Raw genomic sequence first — 18,448 nt, forward strand, 5'->3', positions numbered from 1 at the left:
ACTTCTGTAATGTAGATTTACATTATAACTAGACATCAATGTTATTTTTTTTAGATGATTTGTTTAACATTTTAGTATTTTAGGGTGACGCAATAATTCTTTGTTTTAGACTTAAAAATAAAAACTACAAATGTAGCTCATATAAAATCAATCAATATATCGTTTATGTGTTTAAAAAAAAAAAGTACTACAATTTGCAATTTGTTGTTGTTTGTTGTTTTCTTTTAATGTCATTTATTCTCTTATCTGTTTCTAATAAAACTCCATAAACCTCTTTAACTGGACCAAAGGGTCAGCCGTTACCTTGCCCTTTATACACAATTCAGATAAGAGAGTTTGGATGTTCGCGTTCCCACCAATGGGAGGGGGCCTCTGCGGTGACGTCACTGATAAATAGTCCGTTGGTTACTGACCGAAAACAGTCATCGCAGCAACATGGGCAAGTTAGTGCTGCTGTCTGTTTTCGTGGTAGCTCTGGCAGCGCTGGTGGGAGAACGATTCATTGCGCTAAGGTTGGTCACTTTTTAAGTTTGGGAACACTTTGGCTGACAGTTATCGACTTATTTGCAAGAACAGCTGTAGAACAAGGCGTACTTTTTAACGCTGTTTTGAGTTTAAGAGCTCGACTCCAGGAACAGCAGTCGTGCTGGTCTGATAGTGAGGCTGTGAGGGCAGCCCAAAATATGAACTGGTGGGTGTGTAGAGTACAGTAGGCTTGCTAAGCACCATAACACTGTCCTTCTGTACACCTTGACCCCTGTTGTAAATAAGGCTGTGTGGTAAGGCTATTTCACTGGTGAAACGTTGTGTTTACACACTCAAGGCTGCATGACTGTTATGGCAACTTAAGGCTACAACTGTCATGGCAGTGTTTGGGCTTTGCAGTACTGATGTTCGAGGAGGCCTTCAAATGAGCCAAACTCAACACTGTCTGTTTATTTACTTACTTACTCAGGAGTTTTTTTGGGAGTTTTGTTGAATTGAGGCAGATATGGGATCTAACATCTAACAGATGTCCGTTAAAAATGCCAGCCAGTATTTAAAGGCTCTAAATGGCCAATATAGCACTTTTTTCTTGTGTTTTATTCACTTAATACAGCTGATTAGGTGACAGAAATTATTTTTTAAAAAGGTGTGGCCACAAATTAATATACTGAGGCCACAAGTTAAGTTTTTTAATATATTGTGGCCACTAGAGACCTAACTAGTTGCCTCAATATTAATTTGTGGCCTATATATAAACTAAATACTTTACTTTCAACACGGTATGTTAAATCAGAAAACAGTATGGCACAAAAAGTGCTGAAACAGGTAACACAAGCCAAGTGTGTTGTTATTTAACACATCACTTTTAGAATGTACTAATTTGTGGCCTCAATGTATCAGTTCATGGCTCCAATAATTAATTCATGGCCTCAATATAATCATTTGTGGCCATGAGAAATGTAACCCCTTAAAATCCCAGTCTTATTACATACTAAGGTTTATTATTCAGCAATTACAGGGTTGTCAGTGCAAACCAGCTGAGCTTTTTTTTTAGGTTATAGTTACAATAAAACAGTGTAATAAAACTATAGGCCCACCAGTGGACTCTGGCCATTTAAGGGGTTAATTTGTGGCCATGACTTATTAAAAATAATCACCTTAGGGGTGACTTATATTGGTTTATGTACGTAAAACAGTCATCATGAATTTCTACATGACTATTTTTCAGCCTCCCTTGTATTGCAGGCTAGTTTTGTTATGTGTTTTTAAAACTGATACATGTAAATGAGCTCTGTTCTGATTGGCTGCCCTGTATCGTACCTCATTCAAAAAGTAGTCTGGGCTGAAACACTCCTTGTAACTTCAGCGTGAATGGGTGGAGCTTAACTGCTGTAGCCAGGAATAAGTGGTTTTCCATGATGTGGGCTCTTAATGAATTTAATTATTTGTTTTTGTCATAGGAATCTATCCCTGGCCTTCAGAGAACTCACTCAAAATCACCTTCCCAACTGTCAGCTGGTTAAAGGAATAGGTGAGTCAAGATATCAAACACGGTTCAGATTCACAAAAAGTCTTCTGAAGGATTTAATGGCATTTAAAGGGAATGTTTACATTTACGTCCATAATCACCCAAAACTTTTTCATAAATACACCACAAAACTTCTCTCAGCCTGCTCAAACCACATCCAGGTCCAGTAAGGTTGTGCAGACTTTGAATTACCAGCAAACCACCACATATCCAGTGAGGAGAAACAAGTTTTCATTATGTAATATGCTGCCAGTGCATATACCCACCTCAGGTTTGTGCACTTAAATACGTTTGACACGTTTCAACACGTCATATTCTCTCCATATTTAGTTATTTGGCTGATGAGATTAAATTCTCCTCTAATATGTCCTGGTACATCACTCCATTCATGTTTCTTCCAAGGATGTGTAATGGAGAAGGAGAAGCAGCCCAATATCATGATGCTCCCACCCTCATACTTCACTGAGAGAATGGTGTTCTTGGGATCATACATGTAATCCCTCTTTCTGCAAACATGACGAGTTGTCTTTGCCGAAGAGTTCTATTTTTGTTTTGTCTGACCAGAGTATGTTATTCCAGATGAGTTCTGATTTGTCTAAAGCACATCTCTGTGCTTCTTTTTAAACAGAGGAGCTTTGTGTGGGGAGCAGAGATGGTTGCAGTGCAGTTTTTTGCTTGTGTAACTGTTGTTTCTGCTGGTTTCAGGTCGGCCTGCAGCTCTTTTCAAGTGACTGCCGGCTTCTCTCCTACCTTCTTTATGAATAGTCCGAGAGCACGTTGTGAAGTCTTGCATGTCTGGGGGGCAATTAGTTGTGGTACCATGAACTTTCCACTTATATATTATCAAAAGTTGAACGTCTTTGCTTCCATTCGAGTGTTGTTTATTAGTGTGGTCCTGGAGAAGCTCCTTCACCTTCACCATGATTGCGCCTTGTTGTCTTCCCAACAAATGGCAACATCTTTTATAAGTTGGCATCATTTCTTTGTAGAAATAATTTTATATAACGTTTACAAATGTATGCATTTCATATAGTGTCTGAATACTTTTCTATGCTGAGAAATGCATACTTTTTTTAGTTCATATGTGTAAATTTGATGTGGATATATACACTGGAAGTATAAATAACAAGCAAACGTGTCTGAATACTTGTTTCCCTTCACATATTTCGGATACGCTGCTGTCATATACTTGGATGTGCCAGTTCACTTGCTAATAATAGTAAACCATGAGATTTATATTGTGAGTTGATTCCTTAGGACACATTGCATATGGTCCTGGAAATAAAGAATGGCTGCTTATAAAAACATGCAGAGAGCGTGTTTTGTGACAGGTAATAAAAGGAAAATGAGAAAACAAACTGGACTTGCTATCAGTTGTTGTTATTGCATTCTTTTATTGAGCCAAAGGTCATGATGGGATATTTGGCATGGCCGTCTCATTTAATGATTAATGAAATGGTTTGTAGTTTCCAATGCAGAAATATATTTCCCCTTGAGATAACCTACGGTTGGTTTACCTAAGGTTAGTTATCATGTTGCAGTCATGAGCATGTCTTTACCTCTAACCTTAATAAAGGTTACGTTCACATTACCATGTTGAAGTGGCACAAATCCGATTTTTGGAACTAATGTGACTCAGATCTGATGTTTTCAGGGCTGTGTGGACACAAATCCGACCTGAACCACTTTCATATGTGGTCCTAGATTGGATACGTGTTCAATTTGTGGCCATGTGACTTTAATGTAATCAGATCGGAATTCATGTGCTTTTTTCCACTGTGCGTGTGCCATCATTCAGTTACTCTGGCAGCAGCGCTGAACAGAAGTTAAAGCCTGTAAACAGTGGAAAAGCAACACATCTCACCTTTTTCGCCTTCGTCTCGCACTAATAATGAACAGCCGAAAGCTGAACATGGCTAATAACCTTCGTCATTAGGCAGGTTTCCGTCTGAAGGGAAAAAATTATGATGTAAGTGATGGAAGCAACTAATATTGGTAATATTTTACAGATATCAATTTTTTTCTGTCCAGTTTTAGTAGATAACAAGGTATACTGTGAATATACTGTAAAATTATGATGTTTCTGTGCCACACCTGAACAGCTAAACAAACACATTCCGCATATTAGGATTTTAGAGGGCCTTGCTGGTGGGTGGTGTTGATATGAAGTAGGGGAAAAAAGTGAGGCAGGAAAAAACTAAAAAAACTTAGCATGATAGCAGCTCAGTGATGGCTAAGAGCTACACTCTCCACAGAACACGTTCAATTTCAGCTTTCACTCGAATGCCAGTTGCTTTTTAAGATATCCTCTAAACAGGTGTCATTTTAGGATTAGTTAGCTGGGACCAAGCCTGTGCTGTGAGGTGTGGCACGTTTGGCCTGCTAAGTAAGCTCTTGTTAGCTTAGCTGAAACACTACAAAATCAACACAGAACAGGTTGGATTTTGGCTTTTTGTCCCTCCAACACTAGTCAGTCCACTTTTATTCACTCAGTCATTAGTTTCATCATCTAAACTTGTGTCAGCAGAGCAGCAGTTAGTCAGAATCAACCCTGTAGTGTGGTGTGTGGCTCTGTTTGGGCATGTAGCCTGCTCGCTAAGCTACTGTTAAGCTATCTGATCAGGCTACAGATCCAAACACCACAGAACAAGTTTAATTTTACCTTTCTGTCCCTTCAGTGCCAGTTGCTTTAGTCAAACATGTTCTGTGGTTAACACTAACAGAGCTGTTATCATGCTGTCTAAGCTAATAAATAAAAATATAAAAATGCATGCTATCTTTCTCATGTGCTTAAACAGAATATGGATCTGAAGATCTCACCATACTTGAAGATGGACTGGCCCTTATAAGCACAGTATGTTACTCTTAACTATGAGTGTATTGTTTTTTTTATGTTCAGGAATTTTACTCATAGATTTACTTATAGACTCATAGTAAACATAGATTTCCATTTTAGAGTATGTGGTATGCTTAGATAGTTCAGGGTTAGAAATTACTGTGATATTTATGGCAAGCCATTTTTGCTTTTAATCATTTTTTCTTGATTTTCACTAGTACTAGTAAAATTTAATTCTTGATATCAAGAATTTAATTTTTTACATATAAAATTACATTTTTACTAGTAGAAATGTAATTTTTGATATGGAGAATTTAGTTCTTACTAGTAAAAATGTAATTTTTGATAACATTTTAATTTTTACTAGTAAAAATTGAATTCTTGATATCAAAAATGTAATTTCTACATGCGAAAATAAATTTTTTACTAGTGATAAGTCATGAGTTTCTCCATTCTTTTTAATGGGGGAAGCATTTTTACTAGTAAGAATTACATTTTTACTATTGAAAATTTAATTTTCACATGTAGAAATTCAATTCTTGATATCAAGTGTTTCATTATGTTTAAATTTATCAAACATAGGGTCTGAAGTATCCAGGCTTGCCATGTAGTCCAGATGCCGTTGGAAAGATTGTTGCACTAAACATGCGCTCCGGAGAGAATCCCATAGAGCTGAAAATCGAAGGGGATTTTGATGCAAGTTCTTTCAACCCGCATGGAATCAGCGTGTATACAGATGAAAAAGGTATTGCAAACGTTGCCAAAATCAAGAACATCATCCAGTCTCAACTGTGTATATTTCTTTTAAAAAAAACTGTTCTTGTATCTTTTTGCAGATGGCTCCAGATATTTATTTGTTGTGAGTCACCCCCATAGTAATTGCCAAGTTGAGATTTTTAAATTTTTTGAAGAGAAAAACACTCTGCTGCACCTGAAGACCATAAAGCATGAATTGCTGCATAAGTATGTCTCTTAAAATGCACCCTTATGTACACTACTGATGTTGTCGGACCAAAACCTTGTGTCTTCTAAGTGGTAACTTTAGAGGAGAAGGAAAAAACATACTCTGCTTTTAATGTAACTCAATGGAACCAGACATTTTTAGAATTAATTTTGGCCCGTTTATTTGGTATCACGAAATATACACACAATGTAAAGGACGAGACATTTTTAAATGGTGTAAAAAACTGAAAAAATGATGAAAATAGACATACAAGGTTTTGTTCCGACAGCAGCACTATACTAGTGGTCCGCATGATAATTTTAGATGCAAAGCACCTTATAGATCTGACTTGTAACTTACTCACTCACTCATGTTTGCTATGCAAAGAAGAAATGTATATAAACAAGACCAAGAAATGCCGCCACCTTCTCTGGGTCTGACCTCATTTAAAATGGACTGAGGGAAAGTGAAAAGTGTCCTGTATGTCCGACTAATTAATATTTGAAATTCTCTTTGGAAATCATGGACAGTGTTCTCCGGGCTAAAGACCACTCAGCTTGTTATCAGTGCACAGTTCAAAAGCCAGCACTCACGATGGTGCATTAGTGCACATGGCATGGGTGACGTGCACATCTGTGAAGGCACCATTAATGCTAAACGATATATACATGTTTTGGCAACATATGCTGCCATCCAGACAACGTCTTTTTCAGGGAAGGCCTTGTTTATTTGAGTGAGACAATGTCAAACCACATTGCTCCGTATTGAAAGAGTCCTGGTGCTAAACTGTCCTGCGTGCAGCCCAAACCTGTCACCACTAAAAACATTTGACGCATTATAAAATCAAAAATACGACAAAGGAGACCCCAAACTGTTGAGCAGCTGATATCCTGCATCAAACAAGAATGGGAAACATTTCACTTTCAAAACTGCAGTAATTGGTCTTTTCAGTTCCCAAAAGCTTACAGAGTGTTGTTAAAAGAAGAGGTGATGAAACAAAGTGGTAAACATGCCCCTGTCCCAACTTTTTTGCCATGTGCTGCTGGCATCAAATTCAAAATGGGCATATATTAAAAAAAAAAAACAATAAAATTTCTCAGTTTCAACGTTTAATTCAACGTAGTCTTTGTAGTATTTCCCTAAAAAATATTGTATATCATTTGCATTCTATTTTTATTTACATTCTGCACAGCATCCCAACTTTTTGGAAATGGGGTTGTAAATAAGTAAACTGCCCAGAATGCCCGTGTGCACATACGTGTGGCCCATTGCACCATACACCATAATCCATGAGTGAATAATTCCTTTTTGATGTTATTTATTTTTACTTAAAATGAGCTGAATACCATAACTTTTGCATAGGACACATTTTATATTCTTTTTATTTTTTTTAATGTAATTCGACCAAGGGTGCCAAAACTTTTGCAAACGACCATATAATCTTAATATAAATATTGTAATTGAATAAATGATTTAAAAATAAAGAAATAATAACAACATAGTAATGATTACTTTTAAATAATGAATGTATATATTTATTTATTTATTTATTTATTTATTCTGGCTTATTAATGAATAGCCCTAAACGCTTGCGGACCACTGCTCCATACATATTTTTGACACAAGTGCTTGAGTGAATTGTTGGAATTCTCTCATATGTTCTTTTCTCTTGTGTGAATTGCATTTTCACAGCGTGAATGACATCGTAGCTGTTGGAGTGGACAGTTTCTATGCCACGAATGACCACTACTTCACCTTTGATTTGCTGAAGTTATTGGAGCCCCTGTTTTCCTTAACCTGGTGCGATGTCGTGTACTACAGCCCCGAGGAAGTTAAGTCTGTGGCTGGGGGATTTCCTTCCACCAATGGCATTAATATCTCCCCCAACAGAAGGCAAGTCTCAAAGAAAAGTCGAGCTTCGCATTATTGTTTAATTAAAAGATTGATGTACTTTTTTAATGTGAAAATTCACTACAAAATCAAACTTGGACAGTTTTCCTCTCAACTCAGATGTAGTTGATTAGTTAAGACACGTTTGATATCTGAAGTTTACGTTTTAGTTTTCATCATGCAAACTGCATTTCTTTGGACTAAAGGCCTACCAATATTAACGGTGGGCTGCTTTCAGCCCCAGTTGTATGTTGACACCTGACCATCACGCCTACATGAGCCTGCTGGACGTCCCATTCCAGAACTCTTTTTGCAGGCCCTGTGGTGGCAGAAGAGTAGAGGCTGTTCCTGCAGCAAAGTGGGGACAAACTTTGTATTAATACCCTTTGATTTCAGACAAAACATTGAGTAGATGTCTACAAATTTTTAGAAATATGCTATATGGCCAAAAATATGTGACCATTACACTTATATGAGCTTGCTGGATATCCCATTCCAAAACCATGGGTATTAATATGACATTTCCCCCCTCTCTGTGGCTATAACAGCCCTCACTCTTCTGAGAAGGGTTTCCAAAAGATTTTGAAGTGTGTCTGTGGGAATTTATGCCCATTCAGTCAAAAGACCAATTGTGAGGTAAGGTACTGATGTTGGACAAGAAGGCCTGGCTCACACTTTATTTTAATTGGCCAATCAGAATGAAGATAAAGCTACTGAAACATGAAGAGAGCCACATTTGTGACTGAAGTTGGTTTCATTTTCACACATTCAAACTTTCTATAGCTTTGGAACGGTGGGTGCAAAAAGGTTTATATATGTAAATTGTTTGCACCCAAGACAGTCAGCTGTCACTTTTTTCTGAAATTCATGTACTTTATTTGTTACATTGATTTCTGTGGATTGTTCTAACCACTATGAGAATTAAGTGACTGTCTACACGCATCAAAAGTGGCAATTCTCGGGGTCCAGGCACCTTGAGGAGCCAGTAGAACACGATTGTAAAGGTTTTTAGAAACTGGTCTCTATTTTTAATCATTTTTGATATGGGGTCTCAAAAGATGATGTTGCCAAATTTTGTACGCATTAACTTCTTGACCTTGGTATTCTAGGCAACAGATTTTTTTGCCAATAAATCAAAACACAGTATAGTTTTTTCAAATAACTTAAACTTGCATAAGGGCATGCACCGAGCATGTAGCCGAAAATTTTGGTGGCTGAATTTCGGTGGATCCCTCATACAAGTACAAGTCATCTCTAAAAGTAACCTGTGTATGGGAAACACTGGTTGTCTAAATTTTTAGTCCCTTAAAATTGGTTATGCATTAGCCTCGATTTTTTCAAATAAGCCATGCCCTACTTTAGACATCAAACATGTCTCTGGCCGACTGACAACATGGGGGAAAATTCAGTTTGATTTTTCACTGAATTCTGGCTTTAACCTAAGAATCGCAGTGAAAATGTCACTGGAAATGTTGCAAATAAATATTTTTAATTAGATTTTTGAACAGAAATAAAATGTCAACAAATGATTTTTTTTTTTCTTCGGATCAGGTATTTGTATGTGTCCGATATTATGAATCACAGAATTGCTGTGATGGAGATCCAGAAGGACAACACACTGTCCCATGTAAAGGTATGCATAAAGTAGAATCAGTGTTCTTTTTAGTATCTCCTACTTTAAACATGTACAACTTGTAAGCATCTACATGATGATAGCATACTTTTATTTCCTTTCGCCCAGGACGTTGCAGTGGGCTCTCTCTGTGATAACATTGAAGTAGACATGGAAACTGGTGATTTGTGGTCTGGCTGCCACCCAAATGGAATGAAATTCCTTACCGGTGATATGAACGATCCGCCGGGCTCTGAGGTTTGTATGTATAGGCTAGAAAAAAATAATTTGTGGTATTTATGGATGTCCCCGACTAAGGATTTTCTTGGTCGACCAAAAGACTGAATTTCCGAGAGTTTAGGGCGGGGCTGAAACAATTATTTGATATTTTTGATAATGCCGACAAAGAATCGCTGACCGATATTTCCGTGGTTCAAAGTGACAACCTAGAGAGATTTAATGATTTAACCTGAAGAGGGCAGCAATTTGCTCATAGTGTCGAGTCTATGTGAGCAGATAGCAAAAGAAAAAGGGCAATTAAAAAAGAAGTAAATCTTGGAGCATTGATTTCTTAAAGTGCAGGATAAAGCTGTCACAAACAACATGTGCAAGTGTGACTTAGGTTTCAGTGGAAGCACGTTATCTCACACCACCGGAAATGAAAACATGCTGATGTGGATTCTGAAGCAGCAGAACGGTCAGTAAACTCTATGTGCTGGTGTTCTGACAAACTACTTCCTGAGGATGCACAGATCACACTGTAAGTGATCTGTCAGAATGAGCTTACGTTTCCCTCACAAACATTACTAAAGCTCATCATGTTACATTACTAGTCATGGGAATACTCTGATCATTCAAGTTAGACTCCACAAGCTAGAAACAAGTGAAGCACCATTAGCACCAACAAGCCTTCACTCAGCACTTTAACCCCAGGAGAAACTTACCAGGCCACCTTATTTTCCTCACGGTAGTTAAACAGAACTGAGCGCTTTCTATTTGAGTGGTTTTTATGGCTTCTGCAGTCAAAACTATTGCAACATTCACCACAAAGCTGCAGTTGACTTATTATTTGGCAGCGTATTCAATATCCAGTCTACCTTAAATGGTGCAGTAGTTACATTCTGGCACCTAACTGCTGCGCCATTTAAGGTGGAACTGAATATTCAAAAAGGGCATCACTTTGCTGTCTTTTCTGTGAACTTTTTTCAGTGCAGTCGTTTTGGTTTCTGTTGTTTGTCGTCTGAATTCAATTCATACTATTGGTTGTTTTTAGTTTGCTGAGCTAGATTTAGCATTAATGCTCCCAAAAATGGTCTGAAATTATCTTTAACTTTTTTTATTACATTGAGTAGAACCTTAAAAATTCTACTCTGTTTACCATGAATGTCATTTGTATACAATCATACCATATGGTTTTACATGTTTTTGTACTCTGTTTTTTTTTCTGTGATAAGTTATTTTCTTTTGTTTTCTCGAGAGCTTGTGATATTTATATAATTTTCACGACAAAATAAATGTTATCCTGATAAAACAACGTTCATTATGTCCTGATGATGATATAAATAACTCAGGATCTCAAGAATACAACACTTGTTTTGTCGTGACAGTGACATTTCTGTGATAATAACTTATTTTAGTTTGTTATCTTAAGATCTTGTGATATTTATGTCATTATCACAGCAAAGCGAGGACAGTTTTTTGAGACCTCTTTAATTTATATTAACTACAAACAAGCAAAAGGCACAAGTTCTATCACAGCACCATCATTCTGTTATTACTGGAGGTGGGCTCCCTTGAGTGGTCTTCATATTACATTTAGATGAGGACTTAGTTAGTTTATCTTTTAAAAATCATGTATTTATATTTGCAGCCTGTTTTAAAGGTCCTTCTTTGCTTTAGACTGTTGCATTTGTACATAATTCAGTGGTTGAGATGTAAACATGGTCCTATCCAGTATAAATGTATTTTACTTTTTTTTTTGCTGAATTTGACATATTGGAAAGAAATAAAACGTAAAATGTGGCACCTTTTTTGACTTAGAAAACAACACATAATTTGACTGGGGGTATCCATCGCAGTTATGTTTGCATCCTACTGCCCAAAACTGTTTGCTGTAGAAAAACAGAAGGTTTTCTCGTATTTTTTTTAATGTATTTGATTCTTGTACTTTCCAGGATTAAAGATATCTCCTGCATAAAAGACTAGAAAAAACATAACATTTTTACACTTTTACCTCCATTCACTCCGTTTACCTCCAGAGTTTCCAAGTTTTGTTTTTTTTGTGTATATAATGGGAGGAATTGTAAGGAAAGTGCCAACTTACGCCATCTGCTAGTTACATTCAAAACAGTTTGAATAGCCACTAGAGAAACAGATTAAAATTTCACGTGAGGCAGAATTCTCAAAATTTCTGCATAAATAAAGTGTGAAGATGTAAACAAAGTCATTCAGAGTGCTCATTCTACTCCCATCTAATGCCAGTGAGTGCGTTTACATGCACTTAATAATCCGATAACCGCAGAAAGTCCGATTTTGTCAGTAATCAGATCAATGCGTTTACATGCACTTGAGTAATCAGATAATGGGGAAACTGTGGGTCTACATGAGTCAGACAGTAATCCGATTTCTGCTTTGCCAATGAACTTGCAGAAGAAGGCGTGACATAAATGTAATATAAAACTCAAATTTTATGCTGTCTTTTTTTAAAAGCATTGCGTCACTTTAAATATGAACACACATCATCTGGAAAATAAAGAATATTTAAAACCTTCATTTCGTCAAGCTTGTAGTGGGTTTCAGCGTCACTCCAAAAGTGTTTTGCTGCCATTTTGCAGCAACGCTGCTTACTTACTGAGAAAAACAAAAGAAATCAGAGTAAGTGTACACATGCACTGAAAAATCTGATTACTGAACTAAATCCTGCTTTCTTGACCTTACACCGATCTAAGAAATCAGAGTATGCTGTTTACATGACCATTTGAATAATCAGATAACTGCAGAAGTCCAATTATGTTCGGATTATTGAGTACATGTAACCGCACTCAATGTTTGTCTATGTGGATTACATGGTTAGGTGTTTCATTGTATACACACGTTAGAACTGGGTATGACTTAAACACCTGAACTTAGTAATTATGAGGGGTGTCCACATACTTTTGGCCATATAGTGTAACTGAATATGGGGACAACATGGCATGTTGTATTATACAACCTGTAATATGTATTACCTACAATTCATTGTTAACCAAATATGAGTCTGGACTTTGCCAGACTCCACTGACTCTGATATGGCATTTATCTTTTTTCTTGTAGGTCATTCGCATCCAGAATATCCATTCTGAAGAGCCAGTGGTCACACAGGTGTATGCAGATGATGGTAGCGTGCTCATAGGATCTTCAGTGGCTGCGCCCTACAAAGGAAAACTTCTCATAGGAACGGTTTACCACAAAACCCTGTACTGTGATCTTAACTAGAATGTCCACTTAAACAGCTTTGACTGGACAGTGCCATTGAATTTACATTATTTACATGAAATGTAAATAATACAAAATAAATTTAAAATTGACATTTTAGAGAATTTTTATTATTAATAAGTGTTATTACGGATGCACTGTGATAACAAATCATACTCATGTCAGCAGATATTTCCTAAAAAATGTGAACAGCATTGGCTTTACATGATGACACTTTCATGCCGCAAAAGTTGCAAGCATCACAACTTCATGGAACAAGTTTTGTGAAACAGCCAATCCAATTTGCAATAGCAGATCATGTGATCACATTGAACAAAGTACTTTCAAACCATTGATTTTACCCGATTAGTGCATAAGAAAGAGACCCAACTGCGTCACCTAGCCAGCTAGCACTAAAAGCTGTTTAAATGGCTGCTTGTTCCAGCGTTTATTCTTCTTTGTCTAGTAATCATGATCTGCGTAACTAGATTCATTGATTTCCTTTCTTGAGCCTCATTTCCTCCCCTTAATTTTGCGCAGAGCTCAGATTCATTTGGGATCTAAATGATGAACACTATTAGAAAAGGGAAAAAACAACAACAATGACAACTAAAAACACGAAAATGATAAAAATGCTGCAAATATGTAAATTACACCTCATGGATGACTTTATGTAGCGAGAACGATATGGTGTATCAAAATTATGGCAGCTAATTTAGCTAACTGGTGAAGTAACTCAATGCAACTGGTTGCCTGCAACTTTGATTGATTGTGAATTACTTCATGCAGCTGTCAAGTTGCACAGAAATTAAGATGCAGGCAACTCACAGCATGCAACTAGCAATAAAAGAGCATTAGTGATGGAAAAAAGTGTCATTGAAATATTTTTGGAAATGTATTATTGTAAAATGGAGAAAGCAAAGGGATAAGTGTGGGAAGGGATATACAATTTTAGAACTATGTGGTACATTTTGGATTTTTTCAGTATTGAAAAAAGTTATTAAATGTGAATAATCAAAGTTATTAAATGAGTGATTCTTTTAAAATAACTTGCCATTTCAGTCATACAGGTTAACTATCAGAGCGCAGTGGTATGTTGGGAGGTGTAGTATTAGTGACATTAAGCCAGACAGCTGTGTAAGGGGGTTTCTTATGCTTTTTAGTTTTAAAATGAATTATACTTTTTTAGAGATATGAATAATTAATAGGAAGACCACTAGAGGGAGCCCACTTACCAGTAATAATAGAAAAATGGTACTGTGATAAAAGCCTAAAGCTTGTTTGCAATTCCTGTTTTAAGTGCTTCTTTGCTTAAGACTGTCAAGGGCAAATTTTCCAAATTGTTACATAATTCAGTTTTTGTAAATATATAAAGAGTCAATCAGAGTTTGATCAGAAATGCTCCATCCTGTAGAAACTTATTGGCTTCTTTACAGCAGTGGTAACAAGAACCAGGGGTTGTGATGTCTACAACACAAATCATTTCGTCATATTTTCCTTTTGTCATATTTTGAACGGGCTTTGTAATGACTTCTGGAAAAAAGCCCAGGTATTAGCACTGAAATCTGTGCCCATAAAATGCAACCAGATAATGGACTGCTAGTTGAACATCACAGGTTGCTGCTTTAGCTGGTTTACAATTTATATTCTCTTTATAACCGGCTATGTTCTGTCCTCATAAGAGTAGACTAAGCAGGTCAACAGAAAGCTAACCAGCTAACAGGCTGATGCCACAATAACAAAAGACAGACTTCACGTTTAAGCCTTTAAACAAGGAGTTACTTAAAACTGAGCCACACAAAGTAAAGAATGTCACTTGCGTGCCTGTTAGGAGCTAAAGATATCTTTAGTTAAACCAGAGCCGACACAAAAATCCAATATAGCACTGGGCTATCACCACTAGCTTGATGCTAACATACAATGTTGAACATACATGGAGCATTATCTTAGCACTGGTTTTAAAAAACAATTTTCTAAATTAAACTAATACTTTATGCTTTATGGTTTCCTGCCTGTGTCCGACTCCCAGTGCAAACACAATTGTGAATTTAAAATGAAATTAGTTCATCAGTGTGGATAATTTGTGTGGGCTATAAATAGGATCCACTGATTAAAGTGTTTCTCTTATGCAGGTTCAGCTTTCTGATGACAGATCAATTACAAATATTGGCACACGAGCACTCAAGCATCCCTTTTTAATATTTTTACTTATTCCCACATGTCTATCATGTTAGGATGTTGTAAGCATTTAACATAACATTGAGTGCGTTTACATGGACTCAATAATCTGATCATAATCAGATTTCCGCAGTTATCAGATTATTCAAATTGTCATGTAAACACCATACTCCGATGTAGAAATCATATTAAGAGCTGGATTTCAGCTCAGTAATCAGATTTTTCAGTGCATGCGAACTCTTACTCTGATTTCTTTCAGACTTCTCAGTCTGCGCATGTGCGAAACAGATGGCGGTACCAGCGTTGCCGCGAGATGGCAGCAAAACACTTTTAGAGCGACACTGAAACCAAACGCAAAATTAAGGTTTTAGATATTCTTCATGTTCTAGATGATGTATGTTCATATTTTCAGATAAAGTGGCACAATGTTTTTAAAAAAAGAAGCTGCGGCATGAAGTTCGAGTTTTATGTCACATTTACGCTGCGTCTTCTTCTGTGAATTTACTGTTGTAAATCAGAAATCTGATTACTGTCTGACTCATGTAGACCCACAGTTTCCCCATTATCTGATTACTCAAGTGCATGTAAACATGTTGATCGGATTACTGACGAAATCTGATTTTCTGCAGTTATCGGATTATTAAGTGCATGTAAACGCACTCAATGTCTGCTTATGAGGTGGATAGGACAAATCAATCTTAAGCCATGACAGCAAAGAACTTTTGCACTACTCTTGAGACTCATTTAACCAAGATATTGGAAAAAACAGAAAGCTTTTTAAACTGATCCTCCAAGGTCAATAACTTCACCACTTTGTCTGGTTAATTATATATCATATAATTGTGATATTAGCCACAAATTTCACTGCAAGACTCATTAAAGAAGGCATTTGTTTCATGAAGGTGTTTTCCCACTGCACATTCAGAAACAAGAACCAACTGAACTTACACTTCTAGTACATTTTCCACATGCTTGACAGAAACCTGAAACAGTGATAATAACCAAGATGAACAATTTCATGGCCTTTCTGGTCGTTTCATGTCACTCTCAAGCGTCTAATTTGGCTAGTCAAGTTAGCCACCTTGCATGCTAGTTGGCTTACCTCGTTGGCTAATATGAAACGATGCACTGCACTGTTCTGTGCTGTCACCCAAATGTCTAATGTTACATTTACACCGAATCGTGTAGAATCCTAACAAATTTTCAATTTTTCTGTGTAAAAATATGAGCAAAAACACTTGTTCTGTGGCTGCTAGCATAAATGCTAATAGCATTAGCTTCTTAACTAGCTTATGTCGCCTCATGTTGAGCTCTCTACTGAGTTATAATTATAAAAATAGCTTTGAATGCATCAACTTACTGTCCTGCTTTACATTCTGGTGTATTTACTGGTCGTACAACAGTGCTGGGCAACTTCATCTTGAAGTGTATAGAATTTGCTAAATTGTCATTAGCTTGGATTTATACCACTTATAGAAGCTCTACCTGCTTTTGGAAAATACGTACTTGGTTTACAGCCTCAAACCCGAAAAGATTTTACCGTTATTGCCAATGTTTTGTCTGTTTTAATTGTATTTATTGTTGTCTTATCCACCCAGATATATAGCCAACCTTTAGGACTACAAACATTCTGATTTGATCTATGCATATAAAAGAATCAAAACTGACTCACTTTAAGTGTGCTTAGAAGATCTCTTTCAGATTTATTTTGTGACCTTGACTGGACATTTCCTGATGTTAAACTGATTGTGTAATTTTGTGTGTGTTGCTATGTTGTATGCAGTACAGAAATACGAATGTACTGGAACTTTGATACCTGTGTAACACATTTCAGGTATAAATACTAAATTGTACTTAGAACATATCGGCTAATATCAGATGTCAGATATTGTTGATTTTAAAAGCCAGGGATGCCGCCATTACTACTACCAACAGTGTGCCTTATGAGAATGTATTTTCTTGATTTTTGAGCATGAAGTAAGCAAAGCTATATAAGATGGATTATTGAGTGTCATGTAACCTTGATATTACATTGATATGCAATATTCAAATAAATGATCTTTCTTTAGTCATGGTATTCATGATGATCTCTTTTTACAGTAGCACAACACTGTCTGGGAAACTACTCTCAGATCCATTGTTGGAACTTGAAATGGTGGTAGACATGGGCTGGAGGTTAGGGAAGGTCGCTGATTCGATCCCCTGAGCCGACAGTACGTGACTGAAGTGCCCTTGAGCAAGGCACCTGACCCCAACTGCTTCCCAGGCGCTGTGGATAGGGCTGGCCACTGTTCCAGGCAGGTGTGCTCACTGCCCCTAGTGTGTGTGTTCACTAGTGTTCATGTATGTGGTGTTTCTCTGCATGGATGGGTTAAAATGGAGGTGAAATTTCACCGTTGTGGGAGATACGGGTCACTTAACTTGAAGTCTTCAACATCAGCACTAATATACATGGCTAGCAAAATACAGTACAGTGCAAAACTCTTACATGCCAAAGCCTAAGTTTAAAGCCATTCGGCTGTGTGATTTTGCCTATAACAAATGTAAACAAACATGACTGCAGTGTAACAAATAATTGTAGAACTACAATGGCCCAATCCCTTTTCACCCCTTGCCCCTACCACTTAGCCTTTACCCCTCCGTTTTGCGCATTCATGTCTAGAGGTAGGGTGTCCTGATTCTTATTGAGATAGAGGGGTAGGGTGAAGTGTTTGGGCTACATGGCCCTTTAAACAGAGGTTTTTCAGAGACACACTCCAAGTGTTTTAAGGAAAAAAGAAAAATCAGCAAGATGGCCGTGCAAGTGACCAAAGAAACCTAGAGATGTGAGTATTTTCTCCATTAAAACATTAAGATAACCATTGTATTATCTTAGTTTAATGTTGTTTCAATGTATTATGTTCCTTTTTTGATAACAAGCATAAAAAATCACTTGCTGATGTCTCGGTAGCTAGCTAGTTTAATTTCCCGTTCCACCTTAAATGGTGCAGGAGTTACATTCTGGCACCTCAGGCACCAGAACTGCTGCACCATTTAAGGTGGAACGGGAAAATTAGAACAAGAAGCTGGCGAATAGCTGACTTCAGCTTCATATCACTGAAGAAATAGGGGTGGGCGATAATAAATAATTGTTGCATTTCCCCTGTTTGAAGATATATAATGCCCTCAATTTAGCATTAGTGAGATTGCAGACTGGCAGGGTCGCCTACAGAGCACCACTAGCAGCCTGTTAGTGAAGTAATGTCCTTTTGTAATTTGAGGGTTGTCCCATCTCGTATGGGAAAATTTCAACGACTACAACTTTTAACCCAGTTCCAAGGGGCAAAAACAACACTCAAAAACAAGGGGTAGGGGTAAAGCTAAGAAATGGGATTGGGCCAAAGTGTACCTATATGGTAAGTGGAGCTGATAAACTGGACTGAGTGTAGATACAAGGTGGTGTACTTAATGAAGTGGCTGGTCTGTATACATTGTACTACACAGTGTAGTCATAATGTGCATTTGTGAGTTCGGAGGGTATGA

At 37.1% G+C, this 18,448-nt stretch overlaps 1 protein-coding gene across 1 annotated transcript; it reads left to right on the top strand.

The window, feature by feature from the left end:
• The first annotated feature begins 394 nt into the window (after window positions 1-394).
• Window positions 395-16,994, top strand: LOC118823663 (serum paraoxonase/arylesterase 2-like). The gene is made up of 9 exons (XM_036593398.1): window positions 395-512; window positions 1,947-2,017; window positions 4,813-4,868; window positions 5,433-5,595; window positions 5,687-5,813; window positions 7,486-7,686; window positions 9,235-9,316; window positions 9,425-9,553; window positions 12,608-16,994. Exons 1-9 carry the CDS (start codon window positions 436-438, stop codon window positions 12,767-12,769), a joined length of 1,068 nt encoding a protein of 355 aa, XP_036449291.1. The 5' UTR covers window positions 395-435; the 3' UTR covers window positions 12,770-16,994.
• The last annotated feature ends 1,454 nt before the right edge of the window (window positions 16,995-18,448 follow it).

The sequence above is a fragment of the Colossoma macropomum genome, unplaced genomic scaffold (genome assembly GCF_904425465.1).
Source record: "Colossoma macropomum unplaced genomic scaffold, Colossoma_macropomum, whole genome shotgun sequence".
NCBI lineage: Eukaryota > Metazoa > Chordata > Actinopteri > Characiformes > Serrasalmidae > Colossoma > Colossoma macropomum.

Bases quoted from the DNA above. Each gene is read 5' to 3' on its own strand.
- LOC118823663 (XM_036593398.1), top strand. From the start codon at position 436: ATGGGCAAGTTAGTGCTGCTGTCTGTTTTCGTGGTAGCTCTGGCAGCG. The intron at 513-1,946 runs GTTGGTCACTTT...TTTTTGTCATAG, and splicing joins GAACGATTCATTGCGCTAAG to GAATCTATCCCTGGCCTTCA. The intron at 5,814-7,485 runs GTATGTCTCTTA...GCATTTTCACAG, and splicing joins AAGCATGAATTGCTGCATAA to CGTGAATGACATCGTAGCTG.